The sequence below is a fragment of the Sorex araneus genome, chromosome X (assembly GCF_027595985.1).
Source record: "Sorex araneus isolate mSorAra2 chromosome X, mSorAra2.pri, whole genome shotgun sequence".
NCBI lineage: Eukaryota > Metazoa > Chordata > Mammalia > Eulipotyphla > Soricidae > Sorex > Sorex araneus.
Genome location: NC_073313.1, coordinates 58,362,245 through 58,386,678, shown reverse-complemented (window position 1 = coordinate 58,386,678; position 24,434 = coordinate 58,362,245). Strand labels below are relative to the sequence as shown.

General features: G+C 57.7%; 3 protein-coding genes across 3 annotated transcripts; all 3 read left to right on the top strand.

Annotated features, from left to right (window-relative positions):
• The first annotated feature begins 7,711 nt into the window (after positions 1-7,711).
• On the top strand, positions 7,712-14,494 carry ATP6AP1 (ATPase H+ transporting accessory protein 1). Its single transcript, XM_004606495.2, has 10 exons — positions 7,712-7,912; positions 8,145-8,271; positions 10,773-10,847; positions 11,006-11,199; positions 11,476-11,516; positions 12,198-12,283; positions 12,507-12,745; positions 13,157-13,207; positions 13,280-13,511; positions 13,643-14,494. Exons 1-10 carry the CDS (start codon positions 7,761-7,763, stop codon positions 13,850-13,852), a joined length of 1,407 nt encoding a protein of 468 aa, XP_004606552.1. The 5' UTR covers positions 7,712-7,760; the 3' UTR covers positions 13,853-14,494.
• Positions 14,495-14,804: 310 nt separating this feature from the next.
• GDI1 (GDP dissociation inhibitor 1) lies at positions 14,805-19,243 on the top strand. Its single transcript, XM_055120929.1, has 11 exons — positions 14,805-14,961; positions 15,988-16,095; positions 16,178-16,277; positions 16,419-16,553; positions 16,768-16,966; positions 17,171-17,302; positions 17,458-17,557; positions 17,635-17,806; positions 17,957-18,101; positions 18,199-18,253; positions 18,343-19,243. Exons 1-11 carry the CDS (start codon positions 14,917-14,919, stop codon positions 18,493-18,495), a joined length of 1,344 nt encoding a protein of 447 aa, XP_054976904.1. The 5' UTR covers positions 14,805-14,916; the 3' UTR covers positions 18,496-19,243.
• Positions 19,244-19,512: 269 nt separating this feature from the next.
• FAM50A (family with sequence similarity 50 member A) lies at positions 19,513-23,707 on the top strand. The gene is made up of 13 exons (XM_004606494.2): positions 19,513-19,722; positions 20,199-20,283; positions 20,351-20,450; positions 20,718-20,863; positions 22,062-22,138; positions 22,288-22,354; positions 22,434-22,495; positions 22,576-22,652; positions 22,772-22,826; positions 22,954-23,002; positions 23,096-23,166; positions 23,254-23,364; positions 23,457-23,707. The coding sequence occupies exons 1-13, from the start codon at positions 19,612-19,614 to the stop codon at positions 23,463-23,465; spliced, it is 1,020 nt and encodes a 339-aa protein (XP_004606551.1). The 5' UTR covers positions 19,513-19,611; the 3' UTR covers positions 23,466-23,707.
• Positions 23,708-24,434: the final 727 nt, after the last annotated feature.

Below are 24,434 nucleotides of genomic sequence, written 5' to 3'. Positions count from 1 at the left end.
ATGGTCCCCTGAGCACTGCCAGGGGTAATTCCTGAGCACAGAGCCAGGAGTAACCCCAGAGAATTGCCGGGTGTGACCAAAAAAAGAAAAGTCATCTATAGATGATCTCAAGAATAGGGGAGGGGCTGGAACGATAGTACAGTGGGTAGGGCATTTGCCTTGCACGTGGCCGACCAGGATTCGATTCCCAGCATCCCATATGGTCCCCCGAGCACTGCTAGGAGTAATTCCTGAGTGCAGAGCCAGGAGTCAGCCCTGAGCATCGCAGTGTGTGACCCAAAAAAGTCAAAAAAATTGAATAGGGGAGTTGATTCTTTGCAAATTCTGTTTTGGTTTTCTTTGTTTTTGTTTTTGGGTCACACCCAGTGATGCTCAGGGGTTACTCCTGGCTCTGCACTCAGGAATTATTCCTGGCAGTGCTTGGGGGACCATATGGGGTTGCCTAGAATCAAACCTGGGTTGGCTGCGTCCAAGGCAAATGCCCTACCCACTGTACTATTGCTCCGGCCCCAAATTCTGTTGGCTTTACAAAGGGACCCTGTGCACCACCCATGGGCTGAGGCATCCAAGGGTGGGGCCTGGGTAGTTACTGAAACCAATTCCCTGGTTTGGTTTACCTACTTTATGCAGGGGGATGACTGCATAAAGTAGGGATAGAATACTTGTTGCTTGTGTCTGATTCCATCCTTAGCATTAAACAAAATCTATTTAAAAAACAAAAGAAGTTGGGGCCAGAGTGACAGTCCAGCAGGTATAGCATTCCAATGTGGTTCTCTGAGCACAGTCAGGAGTAGCTGTTGAGCACTGCCAGGTGTGGAGCACCTCCACCAAAAAAAATCCCAAAGAGAGAGAGAAAGAAGGAAGGAGGTTGCCAGGGAGATGGCTCAAAGGGCTGGCATGGGAGCTTTGCATGGAGGCGCCCCGGGACCCATCCCCAGCACTTCATGGTCCCTTAACTGCAGGGGAATGACTCGTGAGCAATGTGTGGTGAGTAGCGCCTGAGCACCACCAGGTATGGCCCCTAAACTGGTACCTAAATAAATACTAAATCAAGTCCTTGGGGTCAGAGAACATAGCTCAGTGGGCTAGAGCTCAGCTGGAGTTCTGGGTTGAATCCCTGGCAGCACACGGTCCCCTGAGAGCTACCAGTGGTGACTCTGAGCACTAATCCAACAGGGACCCTGAACACTGTGAGCTGGAGCGCCCCCAAAGCAAATGAAATAGAGTCCTCATCTACCACTACCTCCCTGGCAGCCTCTCCTATCACCAACATTCGTCATCACATCATTACTCTAGCACACCCAGCTGTGCTCAGAGCTTATCACTGGCAGGCTTGGGGGACCCTATCGGGTGCTGGGAATCAAACCTGGGTGACCATGTGCAAGGTGAATGTCCTCCCCACTGGACTATCACCCCAGCCTCCACATTGAGCATTGACAGGCGTGTTTATAACAAATACTTTTTAAAAAATTTTATTGAATCATCATGAGATAGTTACAAGCTTTCATGTTTGGGTTACAATCTCACAATGATCAAACACCCATCCCTCCACCAGTGCACATTCCCCACCACCAATATCCCGGATATACCCCCTTTCCCACATTCCCATGCCTCTAAGGCAGACAATATTCCCCATACTCTCTCTCTCGACTTTTGGGCATCATGGCTTGCAACACAGACACTGAGAGGTCATCATGTTTGTTCCATTATCTACTTTCGGCATGCATCTCCCATCCCAACTGGTTCCTCCAGCCATCATTTTCTTAGTGATCCCTTCTCTATTCCATCTGCCTTCTCCCCTCCGCTCATGAAGCAGTCGTTCAGCTATGGGGCAATCCCCCTGGCCCTTGTATCTACTGTCTTTGGGTGTCAGCTTCATGTGATGATATTCTATACTCCACAAATGAGTGCAGTCCTTCTATGTCTGTCCCTCTCTTTCTGATTCATTTCACTTAGCATGATACTCTCCATGCATGTCCATTTATAAGCAAATTTCATGACTTCATCTCTCATAACAACTGCACAGTATTCCATTGTGTAGATGTACCAAAGTTTCTTTAACCAGTCATCTGTTTTAGGGCACTCAGGTTGTTTCCATATTTTGGCTATTGTGAACAGTGCTGCAATAAATATAAAGGTACAGATGTCATTTCTACTGTGCTTTTTTGCATCCTCGGGATATATTCCCAGAAGTGGTATTGCGGGGTCATATGGAAGCTCAATTTCTACTTTTTTTTTGGGTCACACCTGGAGATGCACAGGGGCTACTCCTGGCATTGCACTCAGGAATTACCCCTGGGGGGTGCTCAGGGGACCATATGGGATGCTGGGAATCGAACCCGGGTTGACCGCGTGCAAGGCAAACGCCCTACCCGCTGTGCTATTGCTCCAGCCCCTCAATTTCTACTTTTTGAAGGACTGTCCATATTGTTTTCCAGAAAGGCTGGACCAGTTGGCATTCCCACCAACAGTGAAGGAGCGTCCCTTTTCCCCCACATCCACGCCAGCACTGGTTGCTTTTGCTTTTTTTTTTTTGCTTTTTGGGTCACACCCAGCGATGCTCAGGGGTTACTCCTGGCTTTGCACTCAGGAATTACTCCTGGCAGTGCTTGGGGGACCATATGGGATGCCGGGGATCGAACCCGGGTCGGCCGCGTGCAAGGCAGACGCCCTACTCGCTGTGCTATCGCTCCGCCCCCTAGCACTGGTTGCTTTTGTTGTTTTGAATGTGTGCCAGTCTCTATGGTGTGAGATGATATCTCATTGTTGTTTTGATTTTCACCTCCCTGATAACTAGCAATGTGGAGCATTTTTTCATGTGCCTTTTGGCCATTTGTATTTCTCTTTTGAGGAAACATCTGTTCATTTCTTCTCCCAATTTTTTTTGGTTTTTTTTTTAGGTCACACCTGGCGATGCACAGGGGTTACTCCTAGGTTGCACTCAGGAATTACTCCTGGCAGTGCTCAGAAAACCATATGGGATGCTAGGGATCGAACCTGGGTCGGCCGCGTGCAAGGCAAACACCCTACCCGCTGTGCTATTGCTCCAGCCCTCTTCTCCCCACTTTTTGATGGGGTTGGATGTTTTTTTCTTATATAATTCTACTAGTGTCTTATATATCCTTGATATTAATCCCTTATCAGATGAGTATTGGGTAAATATTCTTTCCCATTCTGTGGGCTCTTTCTGTATTTTGGTCACTGTTTCTTTTGAAGTGCAGAAGCTTCTTAGTTTAATGTAGTCCCACTTGTTTATGTTTGCTTCTACTTGCATGGTCAGTGCTGTTTTATCCTTAAAGATGCTTTTAGCTTCAATGTCATGGACAGTTCTGCCTACATTTTCTTCTATGAATCTTATAGATTCATGTCTGATATTGAGGTCTTTAATCCACTTTGATCTGACTTTTGTGCCTGGAGTTACACAGAGGTCAGAGTTCATTTTTTTGCAGGTAGCTATCCAGTTTTCCCAGCACCACTTGTTGAAGAGGCTTTCTTTGTTCCACTTCACATTTCTTGCTCCTTTATAACAAATACTTTTAAAACTTAGTCCTATGCTAAGTTCCTCACTAGCTGGGGAGTTTCATTTTCTTTCTTTCCCTTCTATTTTGCAATAAACCTTTGTCTTTCCCAAAAACATAATAATTTTTTTTTTGCTTTTTGGGTCACACCTGGCGATGCACAAGGGTCACTCCTGGCTCTGTACTCAGGAATTACTCCTGGTGGTACTCAGGGGACCATATGGGATGCTGGGAATCGAACCCGGGTCAGCTGTGTGCAAGGCAAATGCCCTATCTGCTGTGTTATCACTCCAGCCTCATAATAATTTTATGGGGCCAGGGAGGCAGCTCAGCCAAAGTGCACAGGTCTCATACACACAGATTAATTTAATATCAGAGAGGAAGTCAATTAAAAACAAACACTTTGGGACTGGAATGATAGTACAGCGTGTAGGACGTTTGCCTTGCACGCAGCCAACCCGGGTTCAATTCCCAGCATCCCATATGGTCCCCTGAGCACCGCCAGGGGTAATTCTTGAGTGCAGAGCCAGGAGTAACCCCTGTGCATCACCAGGTATGACCCAAAAAAGAAAAAAAAAACATGAATTCACCTCTTGCCTGGCAACGGGTAAGGAGGATTCTTCATTTTTTAAGATTCTGGGGTTAGAACCCAGAGTTTCCACACACAAGGCAAGTGCTTTATCCCTGAGCTACATCCCTGGCCAAGGACGAGACATTTATTTGTTAATTTGGGAGCAGGGGCTAGTCCTGGCTCTGAGCTCAGGAGGGACCTTTGGCAGTCCTCAAGGACCAGAGAGGATGCTGGGATTTGAACCTGGGTCGTAGCTATTGAAACCTCCTGCAAGGCATTTGATAGACCTCCTGTACAATCTGTCTGGCCCCGGTTTTCAAAAATACAAAATAGTTCAGCAAGAATCTATTCAGATACTCTGCCTATTTTAATAGAGTTCATTTTGCTAAAAACTCATTGTTACAGGCCTGAGTGGGTAGTACAGTGGGTAGAGTGCTTGCTTTGAATGCAGTTCACAGGGTTTGTTCCCCAGCACCACATATAGTCCCTGAGCTCAGAGCCAGGAATAATCCCTGACCCCCCAAAAAACAAACAAAAAACATTTTTAAAACCCTCATTTGGAGCTGGAGAGATAGTACAGGGTGGAGGGGAGCAGTAGAGCATGTGTGGCATCCAGGAATCCGGAAAAATTCCTTAGTGCAGAGCCTGGGGTCAGGAATTAGCCCCTGAGCACCAGGTGTGGCCCTAAAACAAACAAAAAAATCCCTTCATCATTACTAAGGTAACTGGTTACAATAGCATCAATGTCTATACCTCAGTCACCACCAAGGGGGTCAAAAAGGTAGATGATCCCATTATTCCTTTTTAATTTTAACTTTTCAGGCCACATCCAAGTAAGCACCATTACTCCTGGTTCTGCACTCTTGGGGGACCAAATAGGGTTGAACCTGTGTGGACTGCATGCAAGGCAAGCACTGTACCTCCTGTACCCTACCTCTCTGACCCCTATTTCATTTGTAAAAAAACATACATTTGGGCCACACCAGGTGGGGCTGTAGGCTACTGCAGTTCTGCCCAGTGCTGGGGTGGGTTGGTCACTCCTGGCAGTAATTCCAGGACCAGTGGAACCACAGGGAAAATCCCAGGCCTCTTTCTTGCCAAGTATTTTGCAATGTGCTTCTGCCTTCTGAATCATCTCTCACCCCAATAAAGAGGATTATTTTTGTTGTTGGGGGTACACTCAGCTGTGTTCAGGGCTTATTCCTGGCCAGGCTGGGGGAACTTTAAGGGTTGCCAGAGATGGAACCATGGTTAGCAGTGTGCAAGGGTCTCCATATATCTTGAGCCCTGGAGGGTAATTTTTTTTGTTTTGGGGCCATACCCAGGGGTTATTCCTGGCTATACACTCAGGGATCACTCCTGCCATACATGGGGCTGGGTTCGCTGCCTGCAAGGCAAACACCCTACCCGTACTATCTCTCCTGGAGGATGATGTTAAAGGGAAGGGGAACACCGAATGATAGGGAGTAGGATGCCAGAAGTCCTAAGGCAGTTCTGAAGTGCTTCAAGCCAGCAACCAGCAGCCCTTCCACCCTGGCCCAGCACCCGCTGCCATGAGAATGGAGCTTTGCATAGCATCCGGACTGCTGCATCCTGGCAGAGGTAGAGCCAATCTGGTGACTGCCGGCAACAGTAGTTCCCCTGCTTTAGGAAGCTGGGGGAGAGCTGAACTTTGGGGACAAATGGCAATGGGAGTGTCATGAGGGTTCCTGCAGTGAAGATGGAGTGGATCTCGTGGGACTGCAAGGAGCCTTAGATCCACGGCTCAAGGGTCCAGGCAGATCATGGCAGTGAGCCTAGCGAGAACAGAGCTAGAGCACGCACTGATGATGTACAGAGAAGATAATGTCCTGCACCCCCTTCACAGGCGGAGAGATAGCGCCACTCTATCTGCTCAGCCTCAGCTCAGAGATTGTTTCAAAATACAGACACCCGGACTTAGTCTACCCTTGCTGCTTTTGGGGTTCTCGGTCGGACACATGTTCCTGCCAAGAAACGGGCAGTTTTGTGAAGTTAAGGGGCTTTGACATTTCCTTTTATTGTATGCTTCATGTATTGGTGATATAGTATTGATTAAGGCAGAATTAGTTACATAAATGTTTGAAACAGAAGTATAACCATGAGGTCTATATGCATCTAAAAAGATTTTCTTTTTGGTTTGGGGTAAACATCCAGCAGTATTCAGGGTTTATTCTTGACCCTGTGCGCAGGGATCACTCCGAGTACGCTTGGGGGACCATAAGAAGTGCACAGGATCAGACCTGGGTGGGTCTCGTGCAAAACACTCTACCTGTTGTGCTATCTCACTGACCCACATTTCCCACCTTTTTGTTAGATACCTGCTGTCACATGGAAACATTAAAATGATTCCCAATTACTCGGGGTCTTAAAGTGTTTTTAAACTCTTTATGGAGTGCCAGGCACGAATTTCAGGGCCTTACACCTGTGATCTAGGGGTTCAATGGAGAAATGCTTTCACCCTAAAAATGAAGCCCCAGACAGGTGTTTGTTGGTGCCCATTGTACTTTATTGCTTGTGGGGGATCACAACAGCCAGTGATGCTGGATCATGCAGTGTGAGGGATCAAACCTGGGGCTGCTGCATACAAACAAGCCCTTCAGTCCCTTGGGACATCTCCCCGCACCTTCATTTACCTTTAGACTTGCAATTCAAATGAAATTGCAGATTACTCCATTTTCTCCCCAATAAACTAGACTACAGACATATCGTTGGTGTTCAATATTTGGTCATGGTCCCCCCCCCTTTTATGTTTGTTTCTAATGATGGAAAATGATGGAGGAAAAGATGACAGTCTTGGGAGCTGGAAAGATAGTACAGCGGTAGGGCGCTTGCCTTGCTCGAGGCTGACCTGGGTTCAATCCCCGCCACCCCATTTGGTCCCCGGGCACTACTAGGAGTGCAGAGCCAGGACTTACCCTGAGCACGGCCAGTGTGGCCCCCAAAGAAAAGCAAAACAATGGCAACAATATTTCCTTTCGTTGGATGCACTGTCTCTCCTCTTCTGACACTAGCTGTCACTCTGCAAGACTTTTCGGGAAGCTCCGCTCTCTTCCCGCTTCTGCACCTGCAAATGCTGACACTGCTGTGGCCCGAGTCTCCCCCTACCCTTTCCTAGCCTCATCTTACCTGCTGACACTGACATTCCTAGTCATGGTGGCCTTGCAACCAGGCTTCTACCTGTGGTCCCCTCCGCGGCGATGTGCCTCTTTTCTGTCATTCTAAGCGGTGGGGCTCCTCCAGGTGCCATCCTGGGCTCTCTGGCCACCTCACCTGTACCTGGTGGACCCTTGGCAGCAAGAAGTAGTCACTTGCACTTTTAAGCTGAAGGCCTGTGGAGCGAGGCCGGGTTCCGCCCCACGTAGACCGCAAGGATCGAGCCCTCGGAGGCCGGCGCGGGAGGGAGGGCAGGCAGCCGCGCTAACCTGTCGACTTCGGCCCCGCCCTCTCCGCTTAGAGCGTGCGCGCCTGAGACACGTAGGACCAACCGGGAGAAAGGAGCGGCTTGAGTGGCATTCTCATGGCCCAATAAGCTGTGACCCAGGTAAACCGTCTTCTACCCGGACCAATGGCGACGCGGGGCGGGGCTCGTGTGGGGGCGACGGTCACCTGATCAACCGCGGCGGCAGACAGAGGCCGCGGAGACCTCGGCGATGATGGCGGCTACTGCAGCGGGTTGGGCTCAGGCCGGGACCAGGCGGGCCCCGCCGCCCTGGCAGATGCCGTGGCTGCCGCTGCTGCTGGTGGCTGTGGCGGCGGCGGCGGCGGAGCAGCAGGTGCCCCTGGTGCTGTGGTCGAGTGACCGGTGAGCAGGGCGGACCGGGCTGGGGCAGGCAGCGCTGCGCGCCTCCGGGGGCTGAGGTGCTGTCGTCCACTCCGGGGCGAAGCGGGCCCGAGGCAGAACTGTCGCTTGCCCGGTGGCCCATAGGGAGTCGCCTGGTTGGAGCTCCGGGATATGCGCTTCCGTGTAGGGGGTCGCGGCGGCTTGGACCTCGAGCCCTGCCCGCCTGCTTAACAGCACCTCTGCCCCCTGCCAGGAACTTGTGGGCTCCTGCGGCTGACGCTCACGAGGGCCACATCACCAGCGACATGCAGCTCTCTAACTACTTGGGCCCCGCCCTGGAGCTGGGGCCCCGCAACGTGCTGCTGTTCCTGCAGGACAAGGTATGGACACCCTGCAGCCCTCTTCCCTGGCCCCGGGAGAGCAGGCAGGCCGGTCTGCCCCGCAGAATGCTGCGACCCCTTCCCCAAGGCGAGTTTCAGTGATCTTGTCCCAGGGTAGGGAGGTGTGACATCTCTCTTGGGAAGGCCTGTGGAAGGCTCGTTGGGGATAGGCACCCATGGGTTGGGAGAAGCCCAGAATCAGAATCCAGAGGCCTACTATGTCCCTGGCTCTTAACTGAGTGACTACATGGTGGGGATTGTCTACCTTATTGGAGGAAGAGAAGACTGAGGACAGGGAGAAGTGACATGCCCAAGGTCACAGAGTGAATGAATGAGGGGCAGAATGAATGGGATTTTGAGTGTGATGACCATAGTAGCGACATCACAAAGCGATCACTGACTGTTTTGTAGCACTGTGCTAAGTCAATGTCATTATTTTGCCTTTCTTTCCAAGAGAATTAGGGCTTGTGAAGCTACAAAGATAGGCAAAGTTCACATTTTCTTTTCTCTTTCTTTTTTTGCTTTTGCGCCACACCCAGCAATGCTCAGGGCTTATTACTGGCTCTGTGCTCATAGATTGCTCCTAGCATGGTCTGGGGGATCATTTGGGGTGCCAGGAATCAAATCTGCCTCAGCTACACACAAGACAAGTGCCCTGCCTGCTGTACTGTTTCTCCAACCCCCAAAGTTCATGGTTTCAACACTGCACAACTGCTTCCTGCCTGAAGTCACTGGCCATGCCCCACCAACAGCCCAGTGTGTGCCCAGAGCACAGGCAGCAGCATCCTGGTCTCTGCCGTGCCGAGCAAGCAAGGGGTCCAGAAGAAGGGGATCAGGCATTGTGGATTGGAGTGTTGCATGGGCCATAGCCAATCAAAGTTCTGTGGGATTGGTTACTCCTGTGATCTTCCTTGCTCTTTGCACAGGACTGGGAGTCACAGCTGCCCACGGTCCTCTGGGAGGGGCACAGAAGGCTGTCGGACTAGAATTTAGTTCTGGTCTGACTGCTTTGCCTTTCCCTGGATGTCATTCTCTCTCTCTCTCTCTCTGTCTTTCTCTCACACTGCTCCACATCTCAGGCTCCATGGAGCAATTGTTTTCCTTTTTACAGAAAGTGCTCAGGGATGCTGCTGACTCTTCTTTGGTTCTGGCAGTGCTGGGGGAACCACGTGATGCTGGGGATTGAACCCGGGCCCCTTACATGTAAAATATCTGTTCAGCCCCCAAGTTATCTCTCTGCCCCCAAGGAGCAGTTCTGAGAAGCCCCCAATAACATCCATTCATTTGTCCATTTGTGGGTGTCTCTGATGTCTCTCATTAAGTAGCTTAAGAAAGCAGACCACCAGAGGGAGGTGGCTGAACTGCTGATACCGCCCTAAGTTCAGTCTTCAGAGCAGAAGGAAGCAGGTGAAGGGCATAGCGAAAGTAATGCTGGGTTTCTCTCCCTGAGTGTGGGCAAGGCTGGGTGTGGGACCTCAATGAATGGGGATGGAGGGAGCCACAAGAATCTCGGCAGAGGGCACTCCAGGCAGAGCACAAGGCCAGAGTGAAGGTCCCGTGCCCGTCCCACACATGGAGGGAAAGGGGAAAGGAGCCGTGCGGCCGGGAGGCAAGGAAGGTGGCCTGCAGTTCTTTTAGTTTATTTGGGGGTTACACTTGGAGGTGCTCAGAGCTTACTCTGCACTCAGGAATCACTCTTGGAGGGGCTCAGGGGACCATATGGGGTACTGGGGATCGAACCTGGGTCAGCTGCGTGTAAGGCAAGCTCCCTGCCCATTGTGCTATTGCTCCTGTGGCTAGAAGCTTTGAGCCATTAAATTCAGGTGGCCGAGTGTCTGCCCAGAGGGCGAGGAGGCAGGAGCGAGTGTACTAAACACTGGAGTGTTGGCCACCGATAAGGATCTAGCCGAACTGGGAGAAGCCAGTGGAAGCCGGGAAGCAGTGGGTGTGGGGCAGGAATCCAAGGGCAGCTGTAGGTTGCTCCACCTCCGCCCCAGCAGCCCCAGTGGCCGGGGCTTCTCCCCTCAGAAAAGGGGCCAGCAGGCAATTCTCCTTTTCTGCTTCTGGCCCCCACACTTCCCTCTTGCCTGCCCAGTTCCTCTTGTCTGTCGTAGGCTCAGAGTCCCGAGGCTAGCACGAGGGAACCGGCCTGTCCGCAGGCTTCCTGCTTTCTCACCCCACCCCTCCAGGAGGCTGCTGGGATGGAGGTCTGCCTTCCTCCCCAGTTTGGCCCCTGCTCCTTTGAGCAGCGCAGGCCTGACTAAATGAGGTCTAGCTGAGCCTGAAAATGCACAGGAGGAGCTGGAGCCAGAGTCCAGCCGGCGTAGGGTTCCCCAAGCAGAGACAGGTGCAAGTCCTGAACACCGCCCGGTGTGGCCCCAAAACTATAAAGGAACATGACAATGCGAAGAGAATGTACAGGGCAGTGTGCCTCTGGCCCTGACCATGGTCCTGACTGACCCGTGCCCTGACGCTGAGCTGACTCCCTGCTTCCCTGCTAGCTGAGCATCGAGGACTTCACAGCCTATGGTGGTGTATTTGGGAACAAGCAGGACAGCGCCTTTTCCAATCTGGAGGTAAGAAACCTCCCTCTGGGGACCTGCAATGCCGGCCTAGGTGTGGGAGGGCTGACTGAGTACACCAGTAGTCTGGGATGTGTGGATGTGCAGGACTGGCCCAGCCCCACGAGGCCCTGGCTCACTGGCCTCTTCTCCTTTCTCTCCCCTGTCCCCAGAATGCCTTGGACCTGGCACCCTCCTCACTGGTGCTTCCTGCCGTCGACTGGTACGCCGTGAGCACTCTGACCACTTACCTGCAGGAGAAGCTCGGGGCCAGCCCCCTGCACGTGGACCTGGCCACCCTGCGGGAACTGAAGCTCAACGCCAGCCTCCCCGCCTTGCTGCTCATCCACCTGCCCTACACGGCCAGGTATGGCCGGGCGCTGGGCTCATGCAGCCTTTCGGCCACAATGGCTCTCCTCTGCATGCCAGCCCTTCCACGGGCACCCCGGACTCTGGCACTGAACCAGACCTATTGAGGCTCCGCAGATGAAGCCAGTGTGGGGTGTGTGGGTCGGGAGCCCTGGCCAGGCCCCGGGCAGGCCGATGCGCTGAGCAGGGGAACAGAGGGAAGAGAAAGTCCGCAGTCTGTGCCTTCTCTGGCTTGGGGTGCCTGCAGGGTGCTAACATGCTGGCTTTTCTGCAGCTCGGGGCTGATGGCACCTCGAGAAGTCCTTACTGGCAATGGTAAGTGAGCGGCCTTAGCTGTCCATACCCCAGCATCAGCCATAGACCGCTGGCCCTGTGCTCCGTCCTCCCCGAGAGCCTCCCGTTCTCAGGGCAGGCACTCGGGCACTGCCGGACACCTCCCTGGGTTGGGGGTTTCTGCTCAGGCTCTGAAAAGCCTGCAGCTTGGCCTTTAGGGAACCAAACAGCATTTCTGAGCACTGTGCTTGGGGCCCACCTCTCCCTGCAGTGCATCGTGCCCCTTCTTGATCTCTCTTCCCATGCTGCTGAGATGGCGCTTGGCATTAGGGTGGAAGATGCTGCTACATGGGTCCCGGTGGAGGGAGGCTGGGACGCAAGGACCACTCGGTGGTGTGAGTGGCTCTGAGGGTTTCCATAGTGGGGGAGCTGTAGAGGGGGCCATCTGGTGTCTCCTTTCCACAAGAAGACCCTGTGTAGCACTATCAAGAGAAGGCAGTCATGGAAGGTGCCCCGAGGGATAAGGTTCAGGCTTTACGTGCAAGGGTCCTGGGTTCCATGCCTGGCCCGCCTGGTACCCCAAGGATGCAGGTACGGACGTTGGTGCCTTACCTCCTCACCGTTGCCAGCTTCCTGGGTGCCCACAGTGGGTTCCAAAGCCCACTGTGAGCAAGGCTGCAGCCAGCTATCCTGAACTGCTTCTCTGCTCCCTGCCACCCTCAGATGAGGTCATCGGGCAGGTGCTGAGCACGCTGCAGGCTGAGGACGTGCCATACACCGCAGCCCTCACAGCGGTCCGCCCATCCCGGGTATGTGCCCCTTGGCCAGGGCTCCGGGAGGTGTGGGTGTCCCGAACCTAGCCTTGCCTGGGGCTTTTCTTCAGCCCAGGGTGGGTGTCCTGGGCCCTCAGTTTGGGGGCCTGAGGGGCCAGCTGATGAGCTGCTGAGTGTGATGGGCGGGGCTGCAGGCGGGGCCAGCAGGGCACACAATTCAGTTCAGGTGTGCTGACACGGGCTTGGTGGCTGTCTGCAGGTGACCCGCGATATATCCCTGGTGACTGGGGGGCTAGGGCGCCAGCTGCTGCAGAAGCGCTCCGTACCAGTCAAGATACATCCCCCTGTGAGTTTCAATGACACCGATCCCCGGATCCTGTTCTGGGCCCAAAACTTCTCGGTGGCGTTCAAGGACAAGTGGGAGGACCTGACCCCCACCACCTTTGGGATCAAGGATCTTAACATGTCCGGCTCCTTCTGGAACGAAACAGATGCCAGGTCGGGGGGCCATTTTCATGACCACGGGATGGGCTGTGTTGGAGGACTGCCCAAGTGGGGTGCTCGGAGTACGCCCCTGGGGCTGTCCTGCTTCTCTGGGCTCAGAGCACCAGTGCCTTCCCCTTGAAGCACCCCGGGGCAACTGCCAGTTCCAGGGCTCTGGTATTCTCTTCCCTCCACATCACCTCAGGCCCTCCAGGGAACTTAAGGGGTCACGGTGCACGGGCATCAAGAAAGAGCCTGCAGCTGAATGTGGGGGGGCTGTGTGCTGATTCCTGACTTGGGATGGACCTTCGTGCCCCCCTCATCGGGTGTGGATGAAGGTGTAGGGCGCTGCATGCGGGCCTCCCCTAGCTGGAAGCTGCTGGGGACTCTGGGAGCCTGACACTTGCCCCACACTCTGCCCTGCAGGCTTTCTCTGACTTATGACCAACTCTTCTCCGCCTCCACGGTGACATTCACGTGAGTCAGGGCAGGGGTGGCGGGGCAGGGCTCCAGCTTCTCCAGCTGCCTGACATCCCCGGGCCCCCACAGGTTCATTCTGACTAACCGCTTCTACCCCGTCTCGGCCCGGCGCTGGTTCACCATGGAGCGCCTTGAGGTGCACAGCAATGGCTCTGTGGTCTACTTCAACTCGTCCCGGGTCACGGCGCCCAGCACGTACTCCTTCCACTGTGAGTACGTCAGCACCGTGAGCGGCAACGGCGACCTCCTGGTGCCCCGTGTGCAGCCTTCTCTCTGGCAGATCCATCTGTGGGACTTCCAGGTATGAGGGTGGGGAGCAGGCGAGCGGGAGCCATGAGAGCGTGGCCTCATTTGCCTGTGGGCTCTGGAAGGCCCTGGAGAGTCCTTCCCATGAGCTCATGACCGCAAGCCATGTCATTGCCCACCACCCAGATCCAGGCGTTCAACGTGACCAACGGGGAGTTCTCCTACGCCAGCGACTGCGCGGGCTTCTTCTCACCGGGCATCTGGATGGGCTTGCTCACCTCCCTGTTCATGCTCTTCATCTTCACCTACGGCCTGCACATGATCCTCAGTCTCAAGACCATGGACCGCTTCGACGACCACAAGGGCCCCAGCATCTCCTTGACCCAGATTGTGTGAGCCCACGCCCCAGAAGGCAGACGGTGTGCTGGGGCCCCATCATCTTCCTACCCTCCTCACGGAACCACACGGCTGTCCCCCTTCCAACCACGTGCCCTTCCCCCCTTCCAATCGTAGCATGAACTTTAGTGCCCCTCAGCCTCTCATTCCCTGGTCCACCTGCTGAGGGGCGACCTTGACCCCCCCTCACTCCTCCCCCCAAAAAAGATCAAGGTGTACATATCCCGTGTAGAGAGTAGGTGGATCTCCCAGGCTCGGCTCCTGAGAGGCAGACAAGAATTTCAGATCCCTTCCCGCCCCTTTCCTTATTTATTCTCACGGCGACGTGCTCGCTCGCCCCTTGCTGTGTATCGTGCTTTCCCGTGGCCCATGCCCGTCCTGGGGCCCCCGGGGGCCCCTTGCAGCGCCTGACTTTGGGTAGGGCAGTACAGTTTCACCGCGCGAGTCCCGCCTGGGTGGCGAACAATGGCGAACAATGAGCCGCACGCTGGGGGTTCTTTCTGTGGCCCGGGAGGGTTTGAGCAAGGCAGGTGGGCTGGGGATGACGACTGGGTTTCTGGCATGTTCCTGCCAGCGGGGCGGGGTGGGAGCCCGGGGCACGCGCTGGATTGCTTCCTAATAAAATAAAGACGGGTCGCCGTGCGTGGGCCTCGGTCACTTAGCCCTCGGGCTACAGGCCGCCAGCTCCCTACGCGCAGCGGGGTGGGGGGGGTGCGCGACACTGACAATGGCCGGCTCCGGGCCCGCTGGGGGCCGCCCCCGGCTGCCGCAGCGGCGCGCCCCCGGCCCGCGGGGCCGCGCCGAGACTGAGGACGGGGCGGGCGGGGCGGGGCGCGCGCGGCTCCCGCGCAGGGATCCGGCCGAGCCGCAGCACCGCCGCCCGCCGCCGGCCGTGCCCGTGGCGCCGCACTGCTGCCGCCGCCGCTGCCGGGTGCGGGGCGGGGCCGGGACTCTTTGACGCGGCGGAGGGGGCGGGCGGCGCGCCGCCATCTTTGGCCAGTGCGGCGGCGGGCGGCCGTGGGGAAGCAGGAGGAGGAGTCGGGCGCGCTGCAGCCGGCCTGACCATGGACGAGGAGTACGACGTGATCGTGCTGGGCACCGGCCTCACCGTAAGTGCGCCGCGGGCCCCCGTGCCCTGCGCCCGCGGCCCCGCAGCCTGCCTCGCTGGCCGCTGCGCTGCCGCCCGCGGCCGCGACTCCAGAGGACTGCCCGGTGCCCACCCCTCCGCCTCTGCCCGCGCCCCTCACCCCAGCCCCGGGCCCGTCTCCGAGCCGCGGCCCCGTTTCTGGCCGCCCCCTCACTTCCCTCGACCCCCGGCCCCCTCCCCCTCTCCAGACGCGCACCTGCGGGACAAGAAATCGCTCCCGCACCCGTTCCGACGCCCCCACCTCCTGCCCCTGACCCCGCCCCCCGGCCCGCACCCCGCGCCTGCCCGCCCAGCATCCCCTCCCATTTTAAGGTAATTCCCGTTGGGATGCGATGCAAGGGCCAGAGTCGGGGGGCTTTACCGGGGTGGGCCCTTGTCTGGGCCTTTTGGGGGCTAGGAGAACCCCGGGAATGTTCCAGAAGGCATCACAGTGGGGGCAGTGACCACGTTCCCGCTACCCCACCCTGGTTGCCCAGGGAGACCACAGGCTGAGGAATATCTGCATCCTTTGTCCTTGGCTGTTGACAGGGACTGTGCAGAGTGTTTATCTTCCCTGCCCCCCCTCATCCCTGGGAGTGCTCCCCTGAGACTCCGCTCCCTCGGGTGCTCCCAGAAGCCCCTCTTGCTGCAGAGAATGCGTGGGGGGCCCCTGCCCTTTGAGGGAAGAGCATCCCAGGGCGCGGCCTGCCCTCTCCGGGCGCGCTCCACTTCGGTGCTGCGCGTCCCGTTGCGGGGGGGGGGGGGGGAGGGGGGTGCCCTCCGCTGTCTGGCCAGGGCTGGGTCTTGCCTGCAGCGCTCTGCGTAGGTAGATGCTATCTTGGTATGTTAGTCACCAGACGGCTGTCCCAGCATCTGCTGGACATCATCTCCCCGAACCTGCCCATTTCCTCCTCAAGACGGTCCAGACACAGCCAGCACCCCAGCTCGAGGCAGATGAGGCCTTGGCTCGTCACCCTGTGCGGGTAATGGTGCGTGTCGCCCTCCCCAGGAATGCATCCTGTCGGGGATCATGTCAGTGAACGGCAAGAAGGTATTGCATATGGACCGGAACCCGTACTACGGGGGCGAGAGCTCCTCCATTACACCCCTGGAAGAGGTGAGGCCCCCCTAACTGCTGCACTGGGCCACTCCAGGAGGGCGGGACTCGAGGTGCCTCTTTCTTTCCTGCCCGCTTGCAGTTGTATAAGCGCTTTCAGTTGCTGGAGGGCCCCCCTGAGGCCATGGGCCGGGGTCGAGACTGGAACGTCGATCTGATCCCCAAGTTCCTCATGGCCAATGGTGAGGGAGATGAAGGAGGTACTGGGGGGTGATGGGGGCAGTGGAGGCGATAGAACAGGGCGGGGGCCCCAGCAGAGGCACGGTGGAAGCTGGCCAACAGAATGGCCTAACTGGGCTTCCTTGGCCCATGCCCCACCACAGGGCAACTGGTGAAGATGCTGCTGTACACGGAGGTGACCCGCTACCTGGACTTCAAGGTGGTGGAGGGGAGCTTCGTCTACAAGGGGGGCAAGATTTACAAAGTGCCGTCCACCGAAACTGAAGCCTTGGCATCCAGTGAGTGGAACTGGGCCCCTCGCCCTGGCTGCCCTCTGGGGCTGCCCCTCCTACCGCTACAGAGGGGATATGCCGTGCAGCCTTCCATGGGACGGCCCCACCTCACCTGCTGGACAGCCTTTGCAGACATGGGGACCCCGAGTCCAGGAATGGACTGGGGCCGGGTGGGGAGGGGAGGTGGCGGCGGCACAAAGCTTTCCACACCCCTCCGCAGATCTGATGGGCATGTTCGAGAAAAGACGCTTCCGCAAGTTCCTGGTGTTTGTGGCAAACTTTGATGAAAACGACCCCAAGACCTTTGAGGGTGTCGACCCCCAGAACACCAGCATGCGAGATGTCTACCGGAAGTTTGACCTGGGCCAGGATGTCATTGACTTCACTGGCCACGCCCTGGCGCTCTACCGCACGGATGAGTTAGGGGACACTGCCATGCGGATGGTCCCTTGCCTAGCTGGCACCCTGCCCTTCCCGCCCCTGTCTGCCTTGCACCTCTCCTGTACCAGGCTGCCTCTCTGCCTCTGTCCTCACTTGGCCTAGGTTCCCCCAAGCCATGTGGGTGGGAGGGTAGGATGACTGGGAGGCGGCATGGATGTGAGTTGGGGGTGCTGCTCCCCCAGGTACCTGGACCAGCCCTGTCTTGAAACCATCAACCGCATCAAGCTGTACAGTGAGTCGCTGGCCCGGTATGGCAAGAGCCCGTATTTGTACCCGCTCTATGGCCTTGGCGAGCTGCCTCAGGGCTTTGCAAGGTGAGGAGATAGCCTCGGCGACCAGAGGCTGCCGGGGAAGCTGGCCCAGCTCTGTCCAGGCCCCCCGAGTCTGGGCAGCTCCCGTCACGGCTTCTCCAGGGGCAGCGGTGGGGGTCCTAAGAGAGGCCTTCAGCATCGTGGTCTACCCCTGCCAGGTTGAGTGCCATCTATGGGGGGACATACATGCTGAATAAGCCTGTGGATGACATCATCATGGAGAACGGCAAAGTGGTGGGAGTGAAGTCGGAGGGAGAGGTAAGCCTTGCGCCTGGGGCCAGGGGGGTGCCGGGCAGGGAGTGCCCACGCTGGCCACGGCCTTGGTGCTTTCCCAGATCGCGCGCTGCAAGCAGCTCATCTGCGACCCCAGCTACATCCCGGACCGTGTGCGGAAAGCGGGCCAGGTCATCCGGATCATCTGTATCCTCAGCCACCCTATCAAGAACACCAACGACGCCAACTCCTGCCAGATCATCATCCCCCAGAACCAGCTCAACCGGAAGTCAGGTTCGTGAGCCTCCCCTGGTGTCCTCCTGTCTTCTCAGGGAGTTTGTGCTTTTCCCCGTCAACTTCAGGGTCTGCTGTCCCCTTTACTTGGGTTCTGGGGACCAGGTGACGGGGAGGGCCGAGGCCCTAATGCACAGTTCCCTTGGGCAGACATCTACGTATGCATGATCTCCTATGCACACAACGTGGCCGCGCAGGGCAAGTACATCGCCATTGCCAGCACCACGGTGGAGACCTCAGAACCCGAGAAGGAGGTGGAGCCCGCCCTCGAGCTGCTGGAGCCCATTGACCAGAAGTGAGGCCCAAGGAGTTGCCGGGTGGGAGGCTCAGTAGGGAGGGGAGCGGGGAATCTGATGGGAGGCCGGTGCCTTCGTGGCCCTCTTCCCTTCCAGGTTCGTGGCCATCAGTGACTTGTTCGAGCCCATTGACGATGGTTCCGAGAGCCAGGTAAGCAGCGTGTCCTGGCTGTGGCTTCTGGTCATGTGCCCAGAGGCTCTGCCCAAATTGTCCCGGGCCTGGGTTATGGCTGCTTGCAGGTGTTCTGTTCCTGCTCATACGATGCCACCACACACTTCGAGACAACCTGCAACGACATCAAAGACATCTACAAGCGCATGGCCGGGTCCGCCTTCGACTTTGAGAACATGAAGCGCAAACAGAATGATGTCTTTGGAGAAGCTGACCAGTGATTGCTGACCAACCCCCAAGCACCCCAGTCTCTCCTCGAGGGTGCCCCTGTTTCCAGCACCCTCTGCTTCCCCAACTGCATTCCTGTTGCCCACCTCATTGATCCACTGACCAAACCCTTAACCTTAGCTATGGTTTGGGAGATTGGGGGGCGGGTAGCATCTTCTTTCTTGGCCCTTCCTTACCCTGGGGGAAAAGGGTTCTCCTCCCTGTGTGTTTGTCTCTCCCCCCACCCTGGAATCTTCTGCTCCGTTTGGAAAGAATGTGGAGGAAAAGCTGATTTCTGTCCCCTGCCGCTGTGACCCCCCCACTCTAGTGGCCTTTGGAGATGCCCCTGCCTCCCCCTGCCAACTCCCTCGTGTGTTGGAGAAGGGGCCCTCCCAGCACAAAGTTGCATCCCCCCTTCCCCGTAATTTATTCTAATTTATTAACTTCCGCCCACCCCAGACTGAGTGGAGCCCCTCACCTAGGTGGGCCTTGTGTGGAGCTGTAGAGCCTGAGGGACAGAGAGGGCTGGGGTGCGGCCCCCCCCAGCTTGATCTTGCCGTTTCTGTTTTCGTCTTTGTGTTTGTGTCCTCCTGTACTTGCCAGTTAAGAAATGGGAGCAAAACAGAAGGCGGTGGGAACACAGATCCACCCTTTCCTTTAGTGCTGGGAACCCCCTAACTTGCAAAGTGAATGTGTCCCTTCCCCAACCTCTAGTGTATTTCACAGCAAACCATCTCCCAATAAAGAACTCTTCCAACCTGAGCGCCGAGGCCCTCTTCCTTGCCACGCCCCAAGCGGGGGCAGCTCGAGCTGGCGTCGGGGGTGGGGGCTGGCCGGTCGTGCTCCTGTCGATGCGCGGCTCTGCAAGGGCTGCCCCACGCCGGGTCTCAATGAGTGCCGGGGCAGCGTGGTGGGGGGCGCCCCGCGCCCTTCCCGGCGGGGAGCCCGGGGCGGGGCGGTGGAGAGGGGGCGGGGCGCGCGGTCACGTGGGCGCGCGGGGCGGGGCGGCAGCGCGCCCGGGGCCGACGTCACCGCGCGGGTGCGTCAGCTGACTTCGAGGAGAAGGCCGCCGCCGCCGGGCCTGTGCTGCTGCCGTGGTCCTTGTCAACGCCGCCCGCGCCACCGCCGCCATGGCCCAGTACAAGGGGGCAGCGAGCGAGGCGGGCCGCGCCATGCACCTCATGAAGAAGAGGGAGAAGCAGCGCGAGCAGATGGAGCAGATGAAACAGCGCATCGCAGAGGTGCACCCGCGCCGCCTCGCGTTCCCCCGCGCCCCCCGACAACCCCGGGCCCCCGAGACCCCCCGCGGGCCCGCGCTGCCCCGAGTGCAAGCCCCCCCATACACCGCCGGGCTGTGGGCGTGCAAGTCAGGGATGGCTAGTGTCACGGGGGCCCCCTGGCGGGCATGCAACAGCCCCCCCACACACCGGAAACTTAAGTCTCTGGGCCAAAGGAGTCCAAAGCACTTGGGGTACCAGTTCAGAGCAGGCTGGGGGAGCCCCAGGAAGCAGCACCCCGAGCGCTACCTCCTCACCTGGTGTTTGCACCCCACACCCTACGGGTTCCCCAGAACATGGCCTGCGGCTCCCATCCCAGCCCCCCACAGGGGCCAGAGAGCTCCAACATCAGGAAGAACCCCACCCCAGGAAAACGGCTCCTGTCGGGGGGGGGGAGTCCTGTGCAGGCCCCACTGTGCTCACTGCTGCTCCCCCCGCAGGAGAACATCATGAAGGCCAACATCGACAAGAAGTTCTCAGCACACTACGATGCTGTGGAGGCCGAGCTCAAGTCCAGCACTGTGGGTGAGTGTGGCTGGGGGTCCCGTGTGGCACCCCCACCCCAGACCCGCCTTAACTGTGCACCCCGCAGGCCTCGTCACCCTCAATGACATGAAGGCCAAGCAGGAAGCGCTGGTAAAGGAGCGGGAGAAGCAGCTGGCCAAGAAGGAGCAGTCGAAGGAGCTGCAGCTGTGAGTGCGGCTGTGGAGCCCACCCTGCCCGCAGGGACTGTGTCTGCACCTGGGGGGGGCACTGCCTCCCGTTGGGCCACCAGGGTCAGAATCACAGCCATGTGACGCATGCTGGGAATGCGCATGTGACGCATGACGCAGAATCGCAGACCTGGACGCAACCCTGGGCCGCTGGGCTCCCCCAGGCCTGCATCAGGGGGCTCCACCTGGGATCTTTGTGGTAGGAAATGGGCAGGGTGGTACCTGCTGCCATCCGTGTCTTGGCAGGAAACTGGAAAAGCTGCGAGAGAAGGAGCGGAAGAAGGAGGCCAAAAGGAAGATCTCCAGCCTCTCCTTCACTCTGGAGGATGAGGAGGAAGCCGGAGAGGAGGACGAGGATGGGGTGGCCCTGTATGATGAGGAACTAGAAAGAGGTGAGGGCAGACTCGGGGATCCTGTGCCAGAGTTCTGACTTTCGGAAGGACAGGCTTCTCTAGCCTCCGGCCCCCGCTGCCTGCTATGTTCATGGTCCCGGTCCTGCAGAGAGCCTCGACCCCCAGCACATACCCAGCCGAGAGATGTGGCCCACTCACTGCCATGGACAGCCAGGCTGGTGCCCGAGCAGAGGCTTCGGGGATGGAGCTAGGAGGGGGAGGCAGACGAGGCCCTGGCTGCTGAAAACTGGTGTCATAATCTCACATTCAAATATGCCTCGAGTTCCCTTGTGATCCGGGATGAGAACGTGTTTGCTTTGTGGCACCATTTCCCATACTGACTGCCCGCATACTCCTTTACCCATGGGACTTTGGCAGTGGATCGTTCGTCCTGTTTGATCAGTTTGAATTGATGCAGTGTCTCCTGATTGGCTCCTCGTGTCACTCCCAGCTCTGGGCAGGGTCAGACTGCAGCCAAGGGGCCAGTCCAGGGCTCAGAGGACGGGTCCCAGGATAACCATAGAATTGGCCCTTGAGGGGAGAATTTCATTAGCAGTTCGAGAAGTGGGGAGCAGGGTGCCCTGGAGAGTCAGATATCAGGGGGCCCAGAATCGTTGTTGGGAGGACCAGAGAGGAGTGGATTTGGCAGACAGGGGCTGATGGAGAGCCAAGTGGCTAGGGAACAACTGAGGGGAAGCTCCAGGGTGCCCCAGGTACCAGGGACAGCATGAACGCTGAGGCAGGGAGTGTGGCTGAGCTCACCCTTCTTGGGGGAAAGCGAGTCCCATCCCAGACTCCTCAGGACAGCGGCCCAGTTCTTGGTCAGCTGTTGGTAGCACAAGTGCTTTGTGACATTCAGTATTTGGAGCACTCTGGCCAGCCCACTTCCGTCTGGGGTGTTTGTAGGGTGGCGCCACTATTTGGGGCTATGTCAAGGGGCCTCCCTGGAGCTTGCTTTGGTTTGTTCTTGGGCCACAGCTGGTGGTCCTCATGGATAAGTCCTGGTGGGGGTGTGAGGACCCTAGGGGCTGCATGCATGGCAAGCGTCCTCCCTGCTGGGGGCCAAGGGAAGATCTCCAGCCCCTCCGTCACGCTGGAGTATGAGGAGACCTGATTTGTGCCCTGACCTGAGCGCCAGAAGGCCCGGGGGCCCTAGGCCAAGACTGTCTTGTGCTGATCACGGGTACTCTCGCTCCAGAGGTGCCTACCAAGAAAAGGAAGCTGGGGAAGAACCCGGATGTGGATACAAGCTTCTTGCCTGACCGAGACCGTGAGGTAAAGGGGACACGAGTCCTGTCCCCATGCTGGCACCATCCTGCCCTACCCCAGCCCCCACCCCCGCCTCAGCAGAGGCTCTGGCTTGGAGTGGCACCCAACGTGCCCATGACGCCATGCTGGTCCTCCCCCGCCCCTCCATCTCCCAGGAGGAGGAGAACCGGCTCCGGGAAGAGCTGCGGCAGGAGTGGGAAGCCAAACAGGAGAAGATCAAGAGTGAGTCCCCACCAGGGGCCTCAGCAGAGGGCAGGGGCCGCGCCCAGGGCCGGCAGCCAGAGGCAGTTGTGCTTTGCAGGTGAGGAGATTGAAATCACCTTCAGTTACTGGGACGGCTCCGGCCACCGGCGCACGGTTAAGGTAGGTGGGGGGTACGGTGGCCTGCCTCGGGGAGCCCTGCCGGAGAGCCCTTCCCCATCTCCCCTCATGCCCTGGTACAGATGAAGAAGGGGAACACGATGCAGCAGTTCCTGCAGAAAGCTCTGGAAATCCTGCGCAAGGACTTCAGTGAGCTCAGGTGGTGTCTGCGGGCCACTGACCCCAGCTCCCCTCCCAGGGCTGCACCGGCACTGACTCCCTCTGTGGATGGGCGTGGGGGGTGCAGGGCTCATAACCCCCCTCCTGTGTGTCTCCCAGGTCTGCGGGGGTGGAGCAGCTCATGTACATCAAAGAGGATCTCATCATCCCTCACGTGAGTTCTCTCCCCTACTCTCTCCCCTGAGGCAGCTGGGGCGTGGGGGTGTCGGGGGCATACGGTCTATGCCCTGGAAGAGCCCAGCTGGTCATCAGACCGTCGCTTTTCTGCCCTTGGCCCGTAGCACCACAGCTTCTATGACTTCATTGTCACCAAGGCACGAGGGAAGAGCGGTGAGTGGCAGCCATTCCCTTCTCGCCCTGCGCTCCTGTCCCCAGCATTCGGGGGGCCCTGTTGGTGACCAGGGGACATGTGTCTGCCCGCAGGGCCGCTCTTTAATTTCGATGTTCATGACGATGTTCGGCTGCTCAGTGATGCCACCGTGGAGAAGGATGAGGTACAGGACGGCAAGTGCAGGCTTTGAGGGCCGGCTGGGTGGGGCAGGAGGCGCAGACATGCAGCCCTGGGTCCCTTTCCTCCGCAGTCGCACGCAGGCAAGGTGGTGCTGAGGAGCTGGTACGAGAAGAACAAGCACATCTTCCCCGCCAGCCGCTGGGAGCCCTATGACCCTGAGAAGAAGTGGGACAAGTACACGGTGAGGATGCCCTGCGGGGCAGCTCCGTTCGGCGTGCTGCGTGGCTGCAGGGAGCCCCCGCTCACTGTCTCTGTCCCCTCTCTGCATGCCAGATCCGGTGAGCAGGGGCACCGTGCGCAGCTGCCACAGATTCCAGGACGCCGGGCGCCTGGGTGCCCTCGTGATGTGCTCTTCAGAGGAGTCAGGCCTCTCCCAGCCCCGTGCCCCATCTGTGGCTGCTTGCTTGTCCCCCAGTGAAGCAACGTCTCAGAGCTGAACACCCGGGCCAGCTTTCATGGCAAAAGGTCTTTTGTATTGTGCTTGAATTCCCCTGGTGTCCTTGAAATAAACTGAGACACCCCCAGCTCCTTGCAGCGTGTGGTGGTCCGGTGCTTCTCCAGCCCGGCCGTTCCCTTTCTCTCCATTGCAGACCAATGAAACCAGACTCGGTGTCTGTCCTTTGTATTTGCTGTCTGCGTCCCCGGGTGCCGGGAGCCTCCTGTAGTGTGTCTGTGAGTTCTAACCCCTGGCCCTCTGGCTGCTCAGATAGGCATGCAGTCTGCCTTGGCGCCACACGCTGGTTCCCTTGGGGGAAGATGAGGTGGGCGGAACACTGACCCAGCTCGGGCTGTGCCCCTCTCTGACCATGCCCAGACCAACCATGGTGGGCTTTGCCCGGGACACAGACTACTGTGCCGGCTGCTGGCAGCTCTGCATGGGGCTCCCCAGTCCTGTGTCACGTGGGATCATCTGGGGTCATGGGGAGGAGGCGAGGAGGCCAGAGTGGCCTGGGGCCCAGCAGGGAGGCAGGGCCAGGCCTGACCCTGGTTCCTGGAGGCCCTCAATGGCGCCTTTGTTGGGCTCCGGGGACCCTGGAGGGGGTGGTCTGGCCTTTAGTATCAGCCTCCCCCCACAACGCTCTGAGAAGCCATCAGAAGGGCAGCAGCCGACACCGAGCTTCCAGCCAGCTCACTGTGGCTCAGGGCTTCTGGCTCCCAAGGGGACGCCTCTGACCCACCAGCAGCAGGAAAGCCAGCTTTCTTTATACCTTTTTTTTTAATTTTGCGGCCATGCCTGGCAATGCTCAGGGC

What these genes read in the sequence shown, in the direction of transcription:
- GDI1 (XM_055120929.1), top strand. Translation starts at nt 14,917, where the DNA reads ATGGACGAGGAGTACGACGTGATCGTGCTGGGCACCGGCCTCACC. An exon ending in CTGCCTCAGGGCTTTGCAAG is followed by an intron (nt 17,303 to 17,457) that starts GTGAGGAGATAG and finishes TACCCCTGCCAG; the next exon opens with GTTGAGTGCCATCTATGGGG. An exon ending in ACGATGGTTCCGAGAGCCAG is followed by an intron (nt 18,254 to 18,342) that starts GTAAGCAGCGTG and finishes GGCTGCTTGCAG; the next exon opens with GTGTTCTGTTCCTGCTCATA.
- FAM50A (XM_004606494.2), top strand. Translation starts at nt 19,612, where the DNA reads ATGGCCCAGTACAAGGGGGCAGCGAGCGAGGCGGGCCGCGCCATGCAC. An exon ending in CAGTCGAAGGAGCTGCAGCT is followed by an intron (nt 20,451 to 20,717) that starts GTGAGTGCGGCT and finishes GTGTCTTGGCAG; the next exon opens with GAAACTGGAAAAGCTGCGAG. An exon ending in GCCACCGGCGCACGGTTAAG is followed by an intron (nt 22,496 to 22,575) that starts GTAGGTGGGGGG and finishes GCCCTGGTACAG; the next exon opens with ATGAAGAAGGGGAACACGAT.
- ATP6AP1 (XM_004606495.2), top strand. Translation starts at nt 7,761, where the DNA reads ATGATGGCGGCTACTGCAGCGGGTTGGGCTCAGGCCGGGACCAGGCGG. An exon ending in AGAAGTCCTTACTGGCAATG is followed by an intron (nt 11,517 to 12,197) that starts GTAAGTGAGCGG and finishes TGCCACCCTCAG; the next exon opens with ATGAGGTCATCGGGCAGGTG. An exon ending in CAGCGGTCCGCCCATCCCGG is followed by an intron (nt 12,284 to 12,506) that starts GTATGTGCCCCT and finishes GGCTGTCTGCAG; the next exon opens with GTGACCCGCGATATATCCCT.